At 40.6% G+C, this 17,121-nt stretch overlaps 2 protein-coding genes across 11 annotated transcripts in view; one reads left to right on the top strand and one right to left on the bottom strand.

Annotated features, from left to right (window-relative positions):
- FYTTD1 (forty-two-three domain containing 1) overlaps window positions 1–444 on the bottom strand; it is a 43,757-nt gene extending 43,313 nt beyond the window's left edge. Inside the window, exon 1 of the mRNA XM_005873144.2 lies at window positions 188–444. Within this exon, the coding sequence (XP_005873206.1) occupies window positions 188–293 (106 nt within the window). The 5' untranslated portion in view covers window positions 294–444. The remainder of the gene's footprint in view (window positions 1–187) is intronic.
- Window positions 445–509: 65 nt separating this feature from the next.
- Window positions 510–17,121, top strand: part of RUBCN (RUN domain and cysteine-rich domain containing, Beclin 1-interacting protein) — a 62,505-nt gene continuing 45,893 nt past the window's right edge. For 9 of the 10 annotated variants that reach the window (XM_005873146.2, XM_005873149.2, XM_014545281.1 and 6 more), the window contains exon 1: window positions 11,434–11,691. In XM_005873146.2, coding sequence (XP_005873208.1) covers window positions 11,612–11,691 — 80 coding nt within the window. In that variant the 5' untranslated portion in view covers window positions 11,434–11,611. Of the gene's footprint in view, window positions 1,015–11,433; window positions 11,692–17,121 lie in introns of those variants that run through there. The other variant, XM_005873151.2, reaches the window with a different exon arrangement.

Genomic DNA, 17,121 nt, shown 5'->3' on the forward strand with positions numbered 1-17,121 from the left:
AGGTTCGACCCCAGCCCTCCCCCCCGCGGCGCTCCCCGGCCCCCAGGGGCCCTCACTTGGTCCCGCCCACCCGCAAAAAAACTCGATCGGCAACTGTGGCCAACCGCCCCTTCCCCCCACAAACCGCGGTGCTTGGTCCCACCCACACCCTCCCCCCACTCCAACTCGGTCCAACTCGGCTCCTCACCCAGAGACATATCAATTTTGTCGAGGTTTTCATTACTGCGGGGTTTCGGCGGCGGCGGCGGCGGGATCGCCGTGGCTCCCACTAGCCGGGTACCAAACCGGTTCATGGCTGGAGACGCCTCGCGAATTCAGTCAGTCGACAAGGCCAGAGACCGAGGCCTGCCACCTCCCACTTACGCTCACAGACCAGCTGCACCGAGGGAGCGCGCACGCGTGCTAGCGCCGTCCTCGCCTCCCACCCGCGGCTGCGCGCAGGGGGCGGGACTACAGAGACTAGCGGCCGCCAAGAGTGCCCCAAGCTGGTCCTCGCTCCCAGCGGCCCCTGCCGGACAGGAGAAAACATTGCACCCGCTGCTCTGGGCGCTAGCAAGGGCCGTCGTCTCAGCAGTTTGCCTTTCCGCCCAAATTGGGGAATGCTGGACCCTGAGCACCTCAGAATCACGTGCCTTCAATGAGATCATGTTCCTCGGTGTCCTTTGAGTCCCTCCTGCGACAGAAAGGCTCCAAAGCTTTGGCACACATGAACCTTTCACACCCCACTGCAATGCAGCCTCGGAGGCAGGGCAGACCCCTGTGAACCCAGATTGCAGAATTCCGTCCCAGCTCCCCTTCCCCGCCCCCCCGGCCAGCTCCACCACCTGCAACAGGAGGAGTCGCCACGTCTGGACGCAAAGCGAAGGCTGCATTGACAAATTTTGCGTCAGTAGCAATAGAAGTAAATGCTAACGTCTCCCCTATCAGTACTGTACCGTTTCTCAAACGGTACTCCGAAAACATTGAGCACGGTACTCGCGACTTAATAAGACTTCATCTTTCCTTGGGAGAGGGGTAAGTACCTCTGCTTATTTGGCTGCATTTTTCTCTAAGTCATTTGCGTTGGGAATTAATAGGAGGATTTGTTTTCTTTCTAATTATCCCTACAGGAAAATATTATTTGTTGAATGTTTGCATAATATTTTTTTCTATTTACAAAACGTGATATTCCCTCTCTTCTTACCTCCTCCTCCTTCTTCAAATTAACTGCACTTGTGTGGAAGCATTTAGGTTATATCATCCTCATAACAGCTCAAAACTACCGAAAGCATTTGCATCTAAGGAAAAAACCGGGGGCAGGTATTCTGTCCCTGTAGAAATCTCTGCCACCTTCCTCCTTTTCACTTCCTGAAATTTCTTTTTGCATCGAAAAGAACCAGTGACCTAAACCACAGTAGTTAATTTGCCCCCCTCCAAAAATATAACCATAGAAAAAGAGTGTATCAAGTGAGGACACACCAATGAGGTAGTATAGGAAACTTTAAAGGTAGAGGAAGGTAGACTCAAAAGGACCTAAGAACAACATTCTGAATGTCAAGGAGAATAATAGATATGCTCTTAACACAATGTGCTTGATTTTATTTCTTTTCCAACAGCTAAGAACTAGAAAACTGAGTTATAGAGCTAAAAGTAGGAGGGAGACCTAGGTTTTATGGAGTTGTATTTTTTTCACTCACTTTAGTCATGTAATCACTGTGTGAACTTGTAAGAGTGTGTGGGCCTCACACTCATCTTCAAAACAAGGAAGTAGTTGTACTAAATATAGGGTGTCCCCAAAAATGTATACACACACTGAATAATGATGAAGGCAGTGTTTATTAAAATAGACTTCATTTTCAAAATTAAACTATCAGCTGTTAAAGTATGTATACACTTTTTGGGACACCCTGCATATGTTATACTTAATTATTAGTAAGATTCCTTACAATTCTAAAATCTAAGCACAAGACATTTTTCTCCACACTATCCTTCTCTCACTAGAAATAACTGATCCAGTCTCTGCTTATTTGTGTTTACAGGGAGGAATCTTAGATTAGGTTCTTAATTTTATGGAAGAAAATTAATGCATTTAGAGTTTGGATGAATTTTTGTACTTCATATATTTATAAAATAGATAATAAAACTCCCAAAATGTATATAAATCCTTCCCACCACCAGTATATAAAAGTTTCCTTTTCTTCTGGTCTTCTTCCCAAAACTGAGCTCCATCCCAAATCTCCTTATCTCTGAAAAGAACACGCCCCAATATTTCATGAACAAACCTAGCTATTGTGTTTCAGACTTTCAGATTTTTCCAAGGGCCAAGGGTTTCAGAGTCTCAGAGTAATCACCCAGATTCCTTAGGGAAAAACAAGAAATAAAAGAGAGACATTCAAGGTCAGTCACAAAATAGCAACCTGAGACACATACAGCAGTAGTAAAGAGGGAGTCAAGCCAAGAAATCAGGACTGGTGCTAGTCCAAGAAGTTCATCAGCCAGCTTCAAGGGTTGGAGTACAAGGTCAACTCTGCCATTTCCTGGAGTATGAGAGGCAACTATTCATTTAATGATCTATTCATTGAGCACCAGGCATTGTAATGGGCCCTGGGGATAAAATGGTGAGCAAGGTGGATGCAGACCCTATCTTCACACAGCTTGCAGAGCAAAAATAATCTCTGAGCACCTAACTGTGAATGAGGCATTGTGCTGGACACGAAACATGCATCCTTTGTGTAGAGTACAGCAGTTTGGCAGCTTCGCGCAAATAAAAATAAACAGAAGTCAAGCAGCTGCCCTCTTCAGAGGTTTGAGTTTGTCCACTGCAGATAAGACAATATCTAGGATTGCCAGATAAAATTCAAGACCAGTTAAATTTAAATTTCAGATAAACAATGAACCATTATTTAATAATATAAGTTTGTTCCAGATTTCAGATAAACATCTTTTTTTTTTTTACTATGTTGCATGCAATATTTAGGATAATTTATACTAAATGATTATTCATTGTTTATCTGAAATTCAAATTTGACTGGGAGTGGTATATTTTTTATTTGCTAAATCTGGGAACCTTAACGTTATACTTTTTGATTAATATGTTCTGGATTTCTTTTCACAAGAAATCTACATTATCTTCAAAGGTAAGCACAAGTCTTACGTATATAACCCTTAACTATTTTTATTAGTTTGATATGTCTTTTAAACTCCCCTTTTTTCAGCTTTGTTGAGTTATAATTAATGGACAATAAAATACATATTTAAAGTGTGCAGTTTATACAGATGTACAGTGTACAAACTTGTGAAAACACTACCATAATCAGCATAATATATATATCCATCATCCCCAAAAGTTTTCTAGTGCTTCTTTGTAATCCTTAGCCCCAATCACTACCTAAGCAACCACTGATATATTTTCTGTCACTATACATTAATTTGAATTTTCTAGAATTTTCTCTTGTTTGTTTGTCTGTTTGTTTTTCCCATTGATTTCTAGAGAAAGTGGAAAAGAGTTAGGAGGGGGAGAGAGAGACAGAAACATGGACATGAGAGAGACACATCAATTGGTTGCGTCCCCGCACACACCCCCAGCAGGGCCAGGGGAACCTGCAACTAAGGTATGTGCCCTTGACAGAGAATTAATCCCGCCCGCAACCCTTCCGTCCGAGGGCTGACACTTTAACCAAGCAAAACAGGCCAGGGCCTCTTTTTTTAAAAAATATATTTTTATTAATTTCAGAGAGGAAGGGGGGGGGGATAGAAACATCAACGATGAGAGAGGATCACTGATCAGACAACATACAAACTAAGGGGAGGCAGAGTCAATTTCATGGCACCCTTTATGGCGACCATGTGAGTCATCTTATTTAACCCTGATAAAGCTAGAATGTGCACGATTCTGTCTCCCTGATGACAATTAGGTAAAGAAGACAGAGTAGGTCAGTGGTCGGCAAACTCATTAGTCAACAGAGCCAAATATCAACAGTACAACGATTGAAATTTCTTTTGAGAGCCAAATTTTTTAAACTTAAACTATATAGGTAGGTACATTGTTATTAACTTAATTAGGGTACTCCTAAGCTGGCCTTTGCTAAAAACGTCCTCAATCTGATTGAGATACGTTCGATGAGGTCGACCCCTTCCAATCCAACTCTCCCATCCACACTCGTCTTGTATACTTGTTTCGTCTATCTCCTTTCTCAATCCTCGACACTACATCTTTAATTCCACAACGTTCCCTGTACGTGCGTGCCCGCACGTAGTATTTTGTGGAAGAGCCACACTCAAGGGGCCAAAGAGCCGCATGTGGCTCACGAGCCGCAGTTTGCCGACCACTGCTCTAACCAAATGAGTCACCTGGCCAGGGCCTATACTCTTTTTTATCTGGATTATTTCACTCAGCATAATTGTTTCAATCTGTATGCCTTGTATTCTTTTTCTTGCCTTATTGCACTGACTGGGGATTCTAGTACCATGTTTAACAGGAATGATGAAAGTGGACATTATTTAACTGGGAGTCTTAAATTTTTATTAGCTAAATTTTTATTTGTCTCATTCCCAATCCCAGAGGGAAAGCATTCAGTCTTTCGCCAATATGTATGATGTTAGATTTTTTGTAGATGCCCTTTAACAGGTTCAAGAGGTTCATTTCTACTCCTGGTTTGCTGACAATTGTAATCATGAGTGAACGTTGAATTTTATCTAATGCTCTTTCTGCATCTATTGAGATGACCAAATGGGTTTTCTTTTTAAATGTATAAATATGGTGAATTACATTGACTGATTTTTTAAATGTTGAATCACTTTGCATTTCTATGATAAAACTACTTAGTCATGGTATGTTATCCTTTTTTATATATTGTTGGATTTGATTTGCTAGTATTTTGTCAAGGATATTGTTTCTTTTTTATGAGTGATCTTGGTATATAATTTCTTCTTCTTGTAATGTCTTTGTCTGATTTTTGTATCAACTTATTTGTATTTCAGAAGAGGATTTTTAGTCCTAGCCAGTTTGGCTGAGTGGATAGAGCATTGGCCTGAAGACCTAAGGGTCTGGGTTTGATTCCTGTCAGGGGCATGTACCTCAGTTGCAGGCTCCTCCCTGGCCAGGGCCCTGGGTTTCTCTCAAAAAAAAAAAAGGAAAAATATCCTTGGGTGAAGATTAAAATAATAATAATAATAAAGAGGATTTTTAGAATTCATATGTTGTTATAATTTCTATTATATTGATATAAGGGAGGTGAGTATAATTGCATTATATGTAGGTATAATATGTATTATAGTTAGGTATAACTATTATTATTATACTTAACTCCCTTAAGCTACTTGTATGTACATTACAGTTTTTCTTTTCTGCTCAACTTTTCTCATTCTACCCCTTTTATCACTGTTTTCAGATGCAGTTTTTTCTTTGCCAGTTTGCTAGAACTTTCTGTTCCTCATTTGTGTTGCCCTTTCTTTGTTCTAAGTTTTTCTAGTTGTTCTACTCTTCCTTTTAATCTAAGGATTCTTTCATTCATTTATTCAAACGGAGTTTGATTTCCTAATGCGAGTAAGACACTGTGCTACAATACTGTGATACAGCAGAGAACGTGACAGGCAGGGTGCAGGCATTGCTGGTCTCCAAGTCCATGATTACCATCAGCTTTTCTCTGACTAGGGGAACTGCTCTGGGTAGACAGGGAAACTTGAAGGGGAATTCTTCCTGGACCCAGGGGTTGGACCTTGAAGGGGAATTCTTCCTGGACCCAGGGGTTCACTCCTTATTAGGCTTTATCTTCTCTGGGCAGGGCAGGAGTCCTGTCTACCAAGGTTTGTAGGGCAATTCACTGAAGGACCAATTGTGGAATTTTCTGAAGCTACACAAATTACATAAATCACAATTTCTGCCTATATACCTAAATCTGTTCCTTTTAAAAATATATTCTCAATTTGTGCTAAGTAGATTGGTATCTAGGAAGGTCTGGAGAGCCAGGGTCATGGGGCCATTAGGCATTTATCCTTCTCTCTTTGCCCCTTGACCTCCCTGCTCTGGGATGAAGAGCCCAGGCTGGACTAACTCTCATCTCTCTCTTTCCTGCAGTAGAGGATCCCTTCTCTTGGCCCATTTTTATCCAGCTAGAGTTGTAGGGGCTGGGACAGAGACACAACGAACATTCTTCAAGTGTGTTAAGGATTTGATCAGTCGAGAAATAAGATTTTAAAAATTTCACATTGACTTTCTGAATTCTGGAGTTAATATGTATTGCCTATGGCTGGCAAGGAACTTTACTATGTAATTGAATAAATGAACCCAGTACTAACTGCATCAAGGGGGTAGAGAAGTTGCTGTAAAGATAAAATAGAAACCAGTCAATTAAAACTTGGCAAAATTCTTCAAAAGCCTTTAAAAAATTTTTTTGAAATTGATTTTAGAGAGAGGGAGGGAGGGGGGTAGGAGGGAGGGAGGGGAGGAGAGAGAGAGAGAGAGAGAGAGAGAGAGAGACATAGATTTGCTGTTCCACTTATTTATGCATTTATTGGTTAATTATTATATGTGCCCTGACCTGGGATCAAACTCACAACCCAACCTTGGTATATCGGATGACTCGCCAATCAACTGAGCTACCTGGCCAGGGCCTTTAAAAGCTTTTTTAAACCAATTCATCCAATATGAATTGCTATAAGCTTTGTTAAAACAAAGAAAAAAAGGAATTTCAGTAAATCAGTAAATTTGGTAAAGTCAGTGAATTGATCATTTGGCAAAGTTGACTAAAGATTTCTTTTTTTTTTTTAAAGAGTTGAGTGCTCTATTTGTTTTATTCTTTACCTGAGGATATGTTTATTGATTTGAGAGAGAGAGAGAGATGAAGAGAGAGAGAGAAAAAGAGAGAGAGAGAGAGAGAGAGAGAGAAAGATTGGTTGTCTCCCATACATGCTCTGACTGGGGTTCAAACTCACAACCTAGATACATGCTCTGACTGGGAATCAAACCCAAAACCATTTGGTGTATGGGATGACACTCCAGCCAACTGAGCCACCTGGCCAGAGCAGATACGTGCCTATTTTTAAAAAGCATTTTCAAGTCTAGAGAGAAGTGGTAGCAATAGTGCAATGCTCATATATCCTTCACTAAGATTCACCAATTATTAGTTTTGCCACATTTGCTTTATCTACATATAGATAGCTAGCTATAATTAATACTATTTGTTGTTGGATAATCTGAGAGTAAGTTGCAGACATCTGACTCTATAGAATATATCTCTAAAGATATTCGTTTACATAACCATGCTAAAATGATGAAATTTAGGAAATTTAACATTGATGCAATTCTATTTTCTAATGTATATAATTCATATTAAAATTTTGCCAATTACCCTAATAAATAAATTATTATCTTTTATAGCAATATTTTTTTTCCAATATAGGATCCAATCCAGGTTCACATGTTGCATTTCTTTGTCCAGCCTCTTTTGTCTCATTTAATCTGAAAAAGTTTGTCTGCCTTTCTGTCTTTTATGGAATTTACATTTTTGAACATTGGAGGCAGTTGTTGCATAGATTGTCCTTCAATTTGGTTTTGTCTTATTGCCACCCTGTGATTAGATTTGTCAAGGATAAGTAATGTGGTGTCCTTGTCAGTATTTAACATCAGGAGGCACATGGTATCTTTTTGTCTTCTTGGTGGTCTTAACTTTAATCATTTGGTTAAGGTGATGTTCACCAGATTTCTCCATTGTAAAGGTACCCCTTTTTCCCACTTATAAGTAATCTGTAGAAATATAGTTTGAGACTGTGTAAACACATTGTTTGCGGGTAGTTTTTATCACGCGCTAATAGGTGGCGCGGGCCATTTTTGCTAATTTTTTGCGCAAATGGCAACGTTCAGTAAAATTACGATAACTTTAGTTTACGTATTTATACGTTACCCGCATTCTACCGCTAGTCTATAAAAAACGTATTAATACGTGTCCCGCGCTCTACTACAACTGGTAGAACGTATAAATCCGTAAAACGTATAAATATGTTTCCCGCATACAATGTGTAAATAGCAGATTTCACTAATGGCTTTAGCAACTATTGATAATTCTTGCCTGAATCAATGATTACTATCGTGGCTATAAAATAATGCTTGTCTAACTCGATCATTCCTCTACTTTCATAACTGACATTCAACTGTAAAAAAAGATTACAAAACAAACAAAAAAGATTTCCCTCCCCCCATTTCTTTCTTCTTTTTTCTATGTATTTATTTATTTGCACACTTATTATATTCACTAAAATTATTCTTAGCAGCAAAATTCATACTCATTTTGCATTCAAAAATTATCTTCTGAAAAGCAAAGGGGTGAAGAATGTAAGGGTTGTACATATGGTTGAGAAAAATGTAGCTTTATGTACGTATCATGAATGAACTCATTTCGATGCTCTAATTTTTTTTGACTTGACCAGTGAGAGACATCCCTTAGCTTTTAAAATTTGAATATTTTCCAAAATGCTGCTAAGAATAATTTTAGTGAATATAATAAAAAAATATTCAGGACTATAATTGATATTTGTTGATATATTCAAGAAGACTATTTCTTTTTTAAAATATATATATTTTTATTGATTTCAGAGAGGAAGGAAGAGGGAGAGAGACAGAAACATCAGTGATGAGAGAGAGAACCACTGACTGGCTGCCTCCTGCACACCCCCCACTGGGGACCGAGCCCGCAACCTGGGCATGTGCCCTTGACCAGAATCGAACCCAGGATCCTTCAGTTCGCAGGCTGACTCTCTATCTACTGAGCAAAGTCAGCTAGGGCATGAAGACTACTTCTTCAAACCAAGTTTATGTCAAATAGGTAAATGTAATGAGCTTTTAAAATTTGTTATTTAAATAACTGATTCTCTAGTGAAATTGGCTTTCTGCCCCTGGTCTTTTTTCTTTCTTTCTTTCTTTTCTTTTCTTTCTTTTTTTGGCTTAAAAAAAAAAGGGCTTCCTTAAGTTGATTTTTAGAGAAAAGAAGGGAGAGGGATAGAGAGATAGAAACATCAATGATAAGAGAGGAACATCATTGGCCGGCTGCCTCCTGCACTGCCTCTACTGGGGATGGAACCTGCAACCTGAGCATGTGCCCAGCCCAGTAATCGAACCTGCGTCAATTCCTGGGTCGACTCTCAACTGCTGGGCCACATTGGCCAGTGGTTCTTTAGGACCTACTACTGTTTACATAAAAATAGCATCCTGGTGATCATGACAACAAAGTTGATCAAGATCAAATAAACTTCAGGCTTTTGACTTTTAAAATATCAATCCATAAAGCATTGCTTAGTAAGGCCATTTCATTTATTGAATCCTGATGCTAGATATTTTTGCATATTTGACAAATTTTTTTCATTTGGACCCCAGATGCACAAAATTGGATTAATCATAATCCTGGGTTCCTGACATACCCATCATTTTCCATGCATGGCCAATTTTCACATGGTTAGTTAGTTATTTTAAATAACATTATAATTAGTTATGACTTAATAACTAATTAGTTCTTTTCTTACTGATTTTAGAGAGAGGAAGGAAGAGATAGACAGAGAAACATCAATGAGAGAGAGAAATATCATTGGTTGCTTCCCTTATGTGCCCTGACCCGGGATGGAACCTGAAACCTGGGCATATGTCCTGACTGGGAATTGAACCCACCACCTTTTGGTGTACAGAACGATGGTCCAACTAACTGAGCCACATAGGGCAGAGCACTAATTAGTTATTTTAAAAAACAGTGCACCTAATCCACCATTCAAAACAAAAGCTAGAACAAACAATAACCCTATTACCTCACAATTCCACATATAGGTATGTACTCAAGAGAAACCCTTGTTTATATACAAGTGGAGACATGTAAAAGAATATTCATAGCAGCATTGTTTACAGTAGCAAAAACCTGGAAACAACCCAAATGCCTATCAGTGAAAGACAGTATAAATAAACAGGTGTATTCACACAATGGACTATTAAACAGCAGTCAAAATCAATGAACTATAGTGACACATAACAACGTGAATAAATCTGATCAATGTATTAAGGAAAAAAAGTAGGCCACCCAAAATAAATACAGCTTAATACCCTTTGTATAAAGTTAAAACACACAAATTTTAAAAGCAACACTTTTTAGGAATATAGATAGATGCAAATAAACTACATAAAAAGGGAAACAGTGGAATCATAAACAAGGGATTCAGAATATGGCTCTCTGGGGTGAGGGAAAACAGAGGGATGTGTTTGGGGGGGCGTTGGACACATGGCTAGTGTAAGTTATTGTCATGTTTGTTAACTGAGTGCTTTAAAGAAAATACGTGTAAACCCAGATGTGGACATGTGAGGAAAATCCGGTTTTCCACAACTTTTACTACAATTTTAGTTCTGGAATTTCCAGATGAAACTAACTTTCATGTAAACATGTTAAGATCATTTGGGATTATACTGTATGGCAAAAAACAAAGTTCATACATTTATAGAAACACAAGGAAGTGAAATCCCAATGACCAAAACGATCCTTTTCTTTAAAAGTATAACTTTTTACTAGGAAAATATGAGAAAGTTTGAACAAAGTATTTTTTTATATAAATGGAAGTTGGAAATAATAATTTGCATTAAAAGGCTCTTTCATTTCACTTTTAACACACAAAATATGACCTCAGATTTGAAAATTCCTAAAAGTCAAACATTATTTCTAATAGAGTAGCTACTTTTTCATGTTAACCTAAGTCCCTCCCTACAGAGCAGTGCTATGTTGCTCTCTCCACTTTCTCTTCTTCTGGCTGACTCATACGTGTCCAGAAAAACTGCTCTGACATCAGTCCTCCGGGAAACCTTCCCCTAAAGCAGCGGTTCTCAACCTTCCTAATGCCGCGACCCTTTAATACAGTTCCTCATGTTGTGGTGACCCCCAATATCATTGTTACAAATTGAACATAATTAAAGCATAGTGATTAATCACAAAAACAATATGTAATTATATATGTTTTTTCCGATGGTCTTAGGCGACCCCTGTGAAAGGGTCGTTCGACCCCCAGAGGGGTCGCGACCCACAGGTTGAGAACCGCTGCCCTAATGCCTTTCCCTCCAGCTCTTCCTTTGTGATCCCAAAGTAACCTGTGCGCTTCTGAGCTCTTCATTAAAATGACTTAAGTCCCCCCAAACCACTAACAAGTGTTAAACCAGTGTAGGCTGAAGTGGGGTCAACCATAATTGGTTTCAGACTAGCGTTATTTCCTCTGAGTCCGGTTCCCAAGGATGAAAAGTGACAGCAGCGTGTAAGCGTCCGCATCCATAGGGACTCCTGAGACCAGCGTTGGTGGGCGTTTCAGCCTCGTGCACGCCTACAAGCACGCCGTCAGGGTCCGCAGTCCAGCGCGGCTTCGGATTGGATAGAACGGTGCATGCCGGGAGCGGCCGGGCCTTCGCAGTGCTTTCTGGGAGTTGTAGTTTTTGGAGCAGGAAGTGGGGGTGGCAGGGATAGAAACCACAGCTGAGGCAGCATTCACTGCTGCTGCGGTCATCCGGGTGTAGTGCATCGCTGTGAGCCTATCCGCCCTGGGTCCCTTCTCTCTTCCTGGGGGCGCTCCCGGGGCCCAGAGGGGCGAAGCGGCAGGGACGCCTCTCTTCAGAGAGGAGGCGATGTCGCAGCCCGGGATGGGGCCGGAGCGTGCGGGAGTGGAGCTTGGCGACTGCGAGGAGCGCCGGCCGGAGGAGAGCAGGTGGCTGGGAAAGGGCCGGGGAGTCGGGGGACGAATAAATGAGCTGAACCTCCGGGAAGCTTGGGAGGGTTCGGAGAGCGTGGGGAGACGTGCCAGGTGCAATAGACATGAGGGTGACTGCTGTGGGCGACTTGTTTGGGAAGACATTCTGAGAGCAGAGACGGGCAGGGCGTGGGTAGGACGGAGGAGGGAACCGGCTTTCGGAGGGCGAGGGAGGGTGGATAGGCTATGTTGAGGCCAGGGGGAGAGGGGTTGCTGCAGAAGAGGTGAATATTGAGGGGCGCTGCAGCAAGATGTGATAGTCCAGAGTCTATAGATGGGAAGAGGACACGAGGTTGGTGCTCTGACCGAAACTTTCGGTGACAGCAAGCAAGTCGGGCCAATATTGCCAAGGTTGACGTTGTGAAAATTTCTGGGAGCAAAGGTTAGGCATTATAAGTGTCCTAGAAAGGAGCTTAGGCAGCGATGAGTGTGAGGAGGAAGGCTGGCCTGTGGATGAAAGCCGGCCATTGTAACCGCAGTCGTGTTGGGTGGGGGCTTGCTAATGAGACTGGAAATTGTGTGTCTGCCCTTTGTCAGTGCTGGATCCCTGTCAGAGAGTGGCAGGACCTCTGTCATTTCCTTCTCATTTTCCAACCCTTCGCTCCTTCCTCACAGCTGCAACTAAGCGATCTCACATTTATCTATATGGAACTATTGTCATCAAGTTCATAGTTTCTAGAAATTAAAGGGTTTAAGATTTTTTTAAACGATTTTATGTATGATTATTTTAATCCTCACCGACAACATGTTTATTGATTTTAGAGAGAGAGAAAGGGAGAGAGAGAAACACACACACACACATCAATGTGAGAGAGAAACATAGATTGGTTGCCTCTCCTGTGCGTCCCAAGCAGAGACCAAACCTGCAACTTGGGTATGTGCTTGACCAGGGAATCAAACCCTTAACCTTTCAGTGCATGACAACGCTCCAACCAACTGAGCCACACTGGCCAGGGCAAAAACGACTTCAAATGGTGACTTATATAGAGGTGCATCCCATATTTAGGTTTTGCTTCATTAATAGCTCTGATCTTAACCTTTTAACAATCAGCAATGGTGGCAGGATAGAGCAAGACTGTGGCTTAAGGGAGTCTTGTTTGACTTTTAAAAACAGTTATGGTGTCAGGGGCAGCTGGGGTCAAAGACTGGAGGTAGAATATTTACCTCTGAGAAAATGTCAGTAAGGGAAAATTAGTGAGATATGTCTGGGTGAAGACCTGGCTGTTTAAGTGCACAGTTAGCCTGTCGTCTGCTGTATCCGCAGGACACTGGGGTTCTTGCCTGAGATCTATGAGTGATGTGTTAGTGAAACCGAACATCTTACTTCCCTTTTCCATGTTTCAGTTTCTGCATGTATATATTTGGCTATCTAGTCTTCCTCCAGATGTCTGTGAAATGCTTCATGTAAGAGACCCCATATAAATTCTAAACAAGTCTTAAGGTTTTTTATTTTTTATTTTCTTCCACCAGTTTATGTGCTAGAAGAAAATAAAAGTTCAAGTTCAAATTTTCTCCCCATAGCTGGGTTAGTTATTTACTTAATATATTTAACAAACACTTATTTACCACATGCCAGGAGTCTTACAGGTAAACTTATTTAATCCTCATAACAAGTGGATAAGAAACTCTATTATCACTATTTATCAGTTAAGAAAACTGAGACATGGGGTAAATAACTTGCCAAGGTCATACAGTGAATCCCTGATGGAACTGGAATTCAAACCCAGGCAATCGGGCTCCAGAGTCTGCACTTTTGATTCCTGTGCTTTGCTGCCTCTCACTATGCTAATGTATAGTGAGAAAGAAATGTATAAGATAGTGAACTTCATAGCATTCTTTGGCTGACATTCAGGCCGGTAGGATAGCTCCTTTGCAGGTATGTTTTCCTGTTACTCTTTCCATGCTTGACTATTTATTTATCTTTCAATTACATGTGACAGTCAATATTATTTTATATTAGTTTCAGGTGTACAGCATAGTGGTCAGACGAGGTGATCCCTCTTCTAATACCCACCAGACATCATACATAGTTATTACAATGTTATTGACTATGTTCCCTATGCTGAACTTAAATCCCCATGACATTCTGTAACTACCAATTTGTATTTCTTAATCCTGCCACCTTTTTCACCCAGTCTCCCCAACCCCCTCCCATCAGGCAGCCCTGGGTTTGTTCTCTATGTCTATGAGTCTTTTTCTGTTTTGTTTGTTCATCCATGCTTGACTCTCAACCAAGGAACTCTAGTCAAGACTTCATTTCAGCAGTGGGATTGTCCCCATAAAGCCACTTATATTGTGGCTATAGCCTGTTCTCTGTTGGTGGTTGTTAACTCAGAATGTGTTGTTTAGTGAGGCTTCATGGCATCGATGGCCTCCTTAGCTCTAGAGCAGTGGTTCTCAACCTTCCTAATGCTGCGACCCCCTTTTTTTTTTTTTTTTGCCGAGACCCTTTAATACAGTTCCTCATGTTGTGGTGACCCCCAATATCATTGTTACAAATTGAACATAATTAAAGCATAGTGATTAATCACAAAAAACAATATGTAATTATATATGTGTTTTCCGATGGTCTTAGGCGACCCCTGTGAAAGGGTCGTTCAACCCCCAAAGGGGTCGCGACCCACAGTTTGAGAACCGCTGCTCTAGAGAGACAACTGATAAATGCATGCCTTGTGCCTGAGAATTGAGGCATTGTGGTTGGTTTAGTGCAAACCAAACCTATCTATGGCCAGTAAAACACCTGATTCACAAAAAAATCTTGGTGAGATGGCATAATTTTTTAAAAATACAACTTTTCAATATATTTTCTGAAAGCAGTTGTTGTAGTGAAATGTGCATAAGCTTTATAGACAGATAGAATCGTTTTTATAGCCTGCATTTGAATCCTTGTTCTACTGCTTAATTTGGTTCATCCTGTCTGAGTAGGAAGAATGATGCCTTCCTGACTGGTAAGTTGTGAAGATTCTATAAGATAATGTGCATAAGGTTCCTCACAGAGTGCCTGGTATATACTAAGTGCAAAAAAATGACTACTTCTGTCCCCTCCCCAGTTTTCTTGAAGCAAGGTGTGTGTGCGTGCGTGTTCTTTTGGTGCTGTTTGCAATGGTATATATATCCTCTATCTCAGTTGGGCACCCTGAGGACTGGGGTGTTGGCCTAGCTTTTAACTTCATCCCTGGAGTGTAGTTCTGTCCCCTGTTGTTTTCCACTTAGCTGGTTATCACTCTAGCAGAATGCTGTAGTGCTTAGGGATGATATTTCATTTTCCCTAGGGTTTCCTAAATGCCAGTTTTTGGGTGTTTTGTTTTTTGGAGATTTTCCGGTGAAAGTACTAAACAGGTAAAGGAATGGTTCTTCTAGCATTGCTTTGTTACCCTAGACTGCGTTGGCCTATACAGCCTATTTCTGAGTTTGGAACCCAGCTAGCTACATGTGCAGTTTTCCTGGTGCAGTGATCTAGATTGTGTCTCCAAACTGAACTCATTCCATTGACCAAAACCTTTTCCTCTTCAGTTCTCTATCTTAGTTAATAGAATTTTCCACTCAATCAACCAAGCCAGAAGCCTCAGAGTGAAATTTGATTCTTCCCTCTTCATTTTCCATATCCAAGCAGTCACCAAGTCCTCTGAATTCTGTTCCCGATTTTTATCTTGAAGCTTTATTTTTTTCTCTGTTTCCAAATATATTGGCTTATATTAATGAAAACAAAACAAAACAAAACAGAGAGTGGTAATGTTTCCGGAATGACCAAATGTAGGTGTGTGCTTAAACAAAAATTTGTCCCTATCTATGTGGCCTTTATTCTGGTATGTTGGCTTCATTCTCAGGCAGACTTTTCTACAGGGCAACCCTTAGCAAATTGAACTTCAGCAATCCCAACTAAAATAAATAAATAAAGAATGCAGTCTCAATACGTATAGCAAAAGCAAAAATTCTGGACTGACTCTTTTTGGATGGACATGACTTACGTTCCTGTTTCAGGGTATGGGATATGCAGCTGAGTCAGAACTAAACAATGTGCCCAACCCTGGGTCCAGGGAAGTGTGATACTTCCTTAGAACTTCATGGACCAGACTAAGTGGCAGAGGTGTGATTTCCCTATGGAAAATTAGGGACCTGTTACTAAAAGAAAGGGACATGAATTCTGGACAGATATAAATAAAATATTCACTGAAGATCCTTATTATCTGTCACTGTGGATTATCTCAGTAGCCTCTTAACTAATCTCCCAATCTAAACTCAGTCCCCCCAATTCCAGACAGCCTCCACACTGCTACCAGCTTAATTTTTCAGAAGCAAAGTTACAAAAGTGATTTGCTCAGAAATGTTCAGTGGTTTCTCATTAAAAATATAAAATAGTCAAAACTCCTTCCCTAGTATTCAGTCTGGACTTTAGTCCCTATGAAGTTCCCAATTATAAAGCTATGCATTTACTCGCTGTCACATCTCCTTCCTCACCATTCTCAGTGTTGCTCCTCTACATTCCCTGTAATACCTCCTTCTTCGCCTGGAGATCTCTTAGTCATCCTTTAAATAATGTTCCTTTGGAAGGCATGCCCTACCTGTCCTTTTTCATCTCTCTTATTATAGCATTTCTCACTTCATAGCATTTTATGCAAGTGCCCATTTCCCCCATTGCATTCTGAATTCCGTGAGAGATGGGGATTCCTCTTTCACCACCATAATAAGCCTAGCATAGTGCCTGACATATAATTGGTGTTCAGTAATATTTGTTCAAGGAATGAAAGTGGTAATGATTTGGTCATGTCTCATAGTTGGACAGGTGCCCCTGTACTGTTGCCATGGAAGGAAAGGGCCTCTTTTGTCCCTATTCATTGACCATGCTGGGAGTTGACAGTCTATACAGCACTGGCAGCAAAGTAGGATGATTACATGACTTTTGAGCAATCCATACTGCTAGTCCAGTTATTAATACAAAAAGAGCCCACAGAAACACTCTCCTGAAGTTTTTTTGCAGGGGGACAAATGCTATTGTCAGAACCCAGGAAGGGGAGGTGTATCAGCTGACAGCAGGGACCCAGAGCTGAAGTTTTTCAGTATCTACCCTCCCCACAGCTGTTTCTGCTTTTTATAGCTGCTTTATTACTTCTTCCACTAAATGGATTTTGTTTTGTTTTGTAATCTTCGTTAAGTTTCACCAACCTATCTGGGTGGCCATAGAACAGCTCTGTCCAGTGTGATAGCCACTAGCCACATAGTTACTTAAGTTTAGATTAATTAAAATTAAATACAATTGAAAATTTCAGTTCTTTAGTCACACTACTCAGATTTCAAGTGCTTAATGGTCACAGTGGCTAGTGGCTGCCATATTGGACAACACAGATATAGAACATTTCCAGCATCACAGAAAATCTAATTGAACAATGC

Source organism: Myotis brandtii, unplaced genomic scaffold (genome assembly GCF_000412655.1).
Source record: "Myotis brandtii unplaced genomic scaffold, ASM41265v1 scaffold4, whole genome shotgun sequence".
NCBI lineage: Eukaryota > Metazoa > Chordata > Mammalia > Chiroptera > Vespertilionidae > Myotis > Myotis brandtii.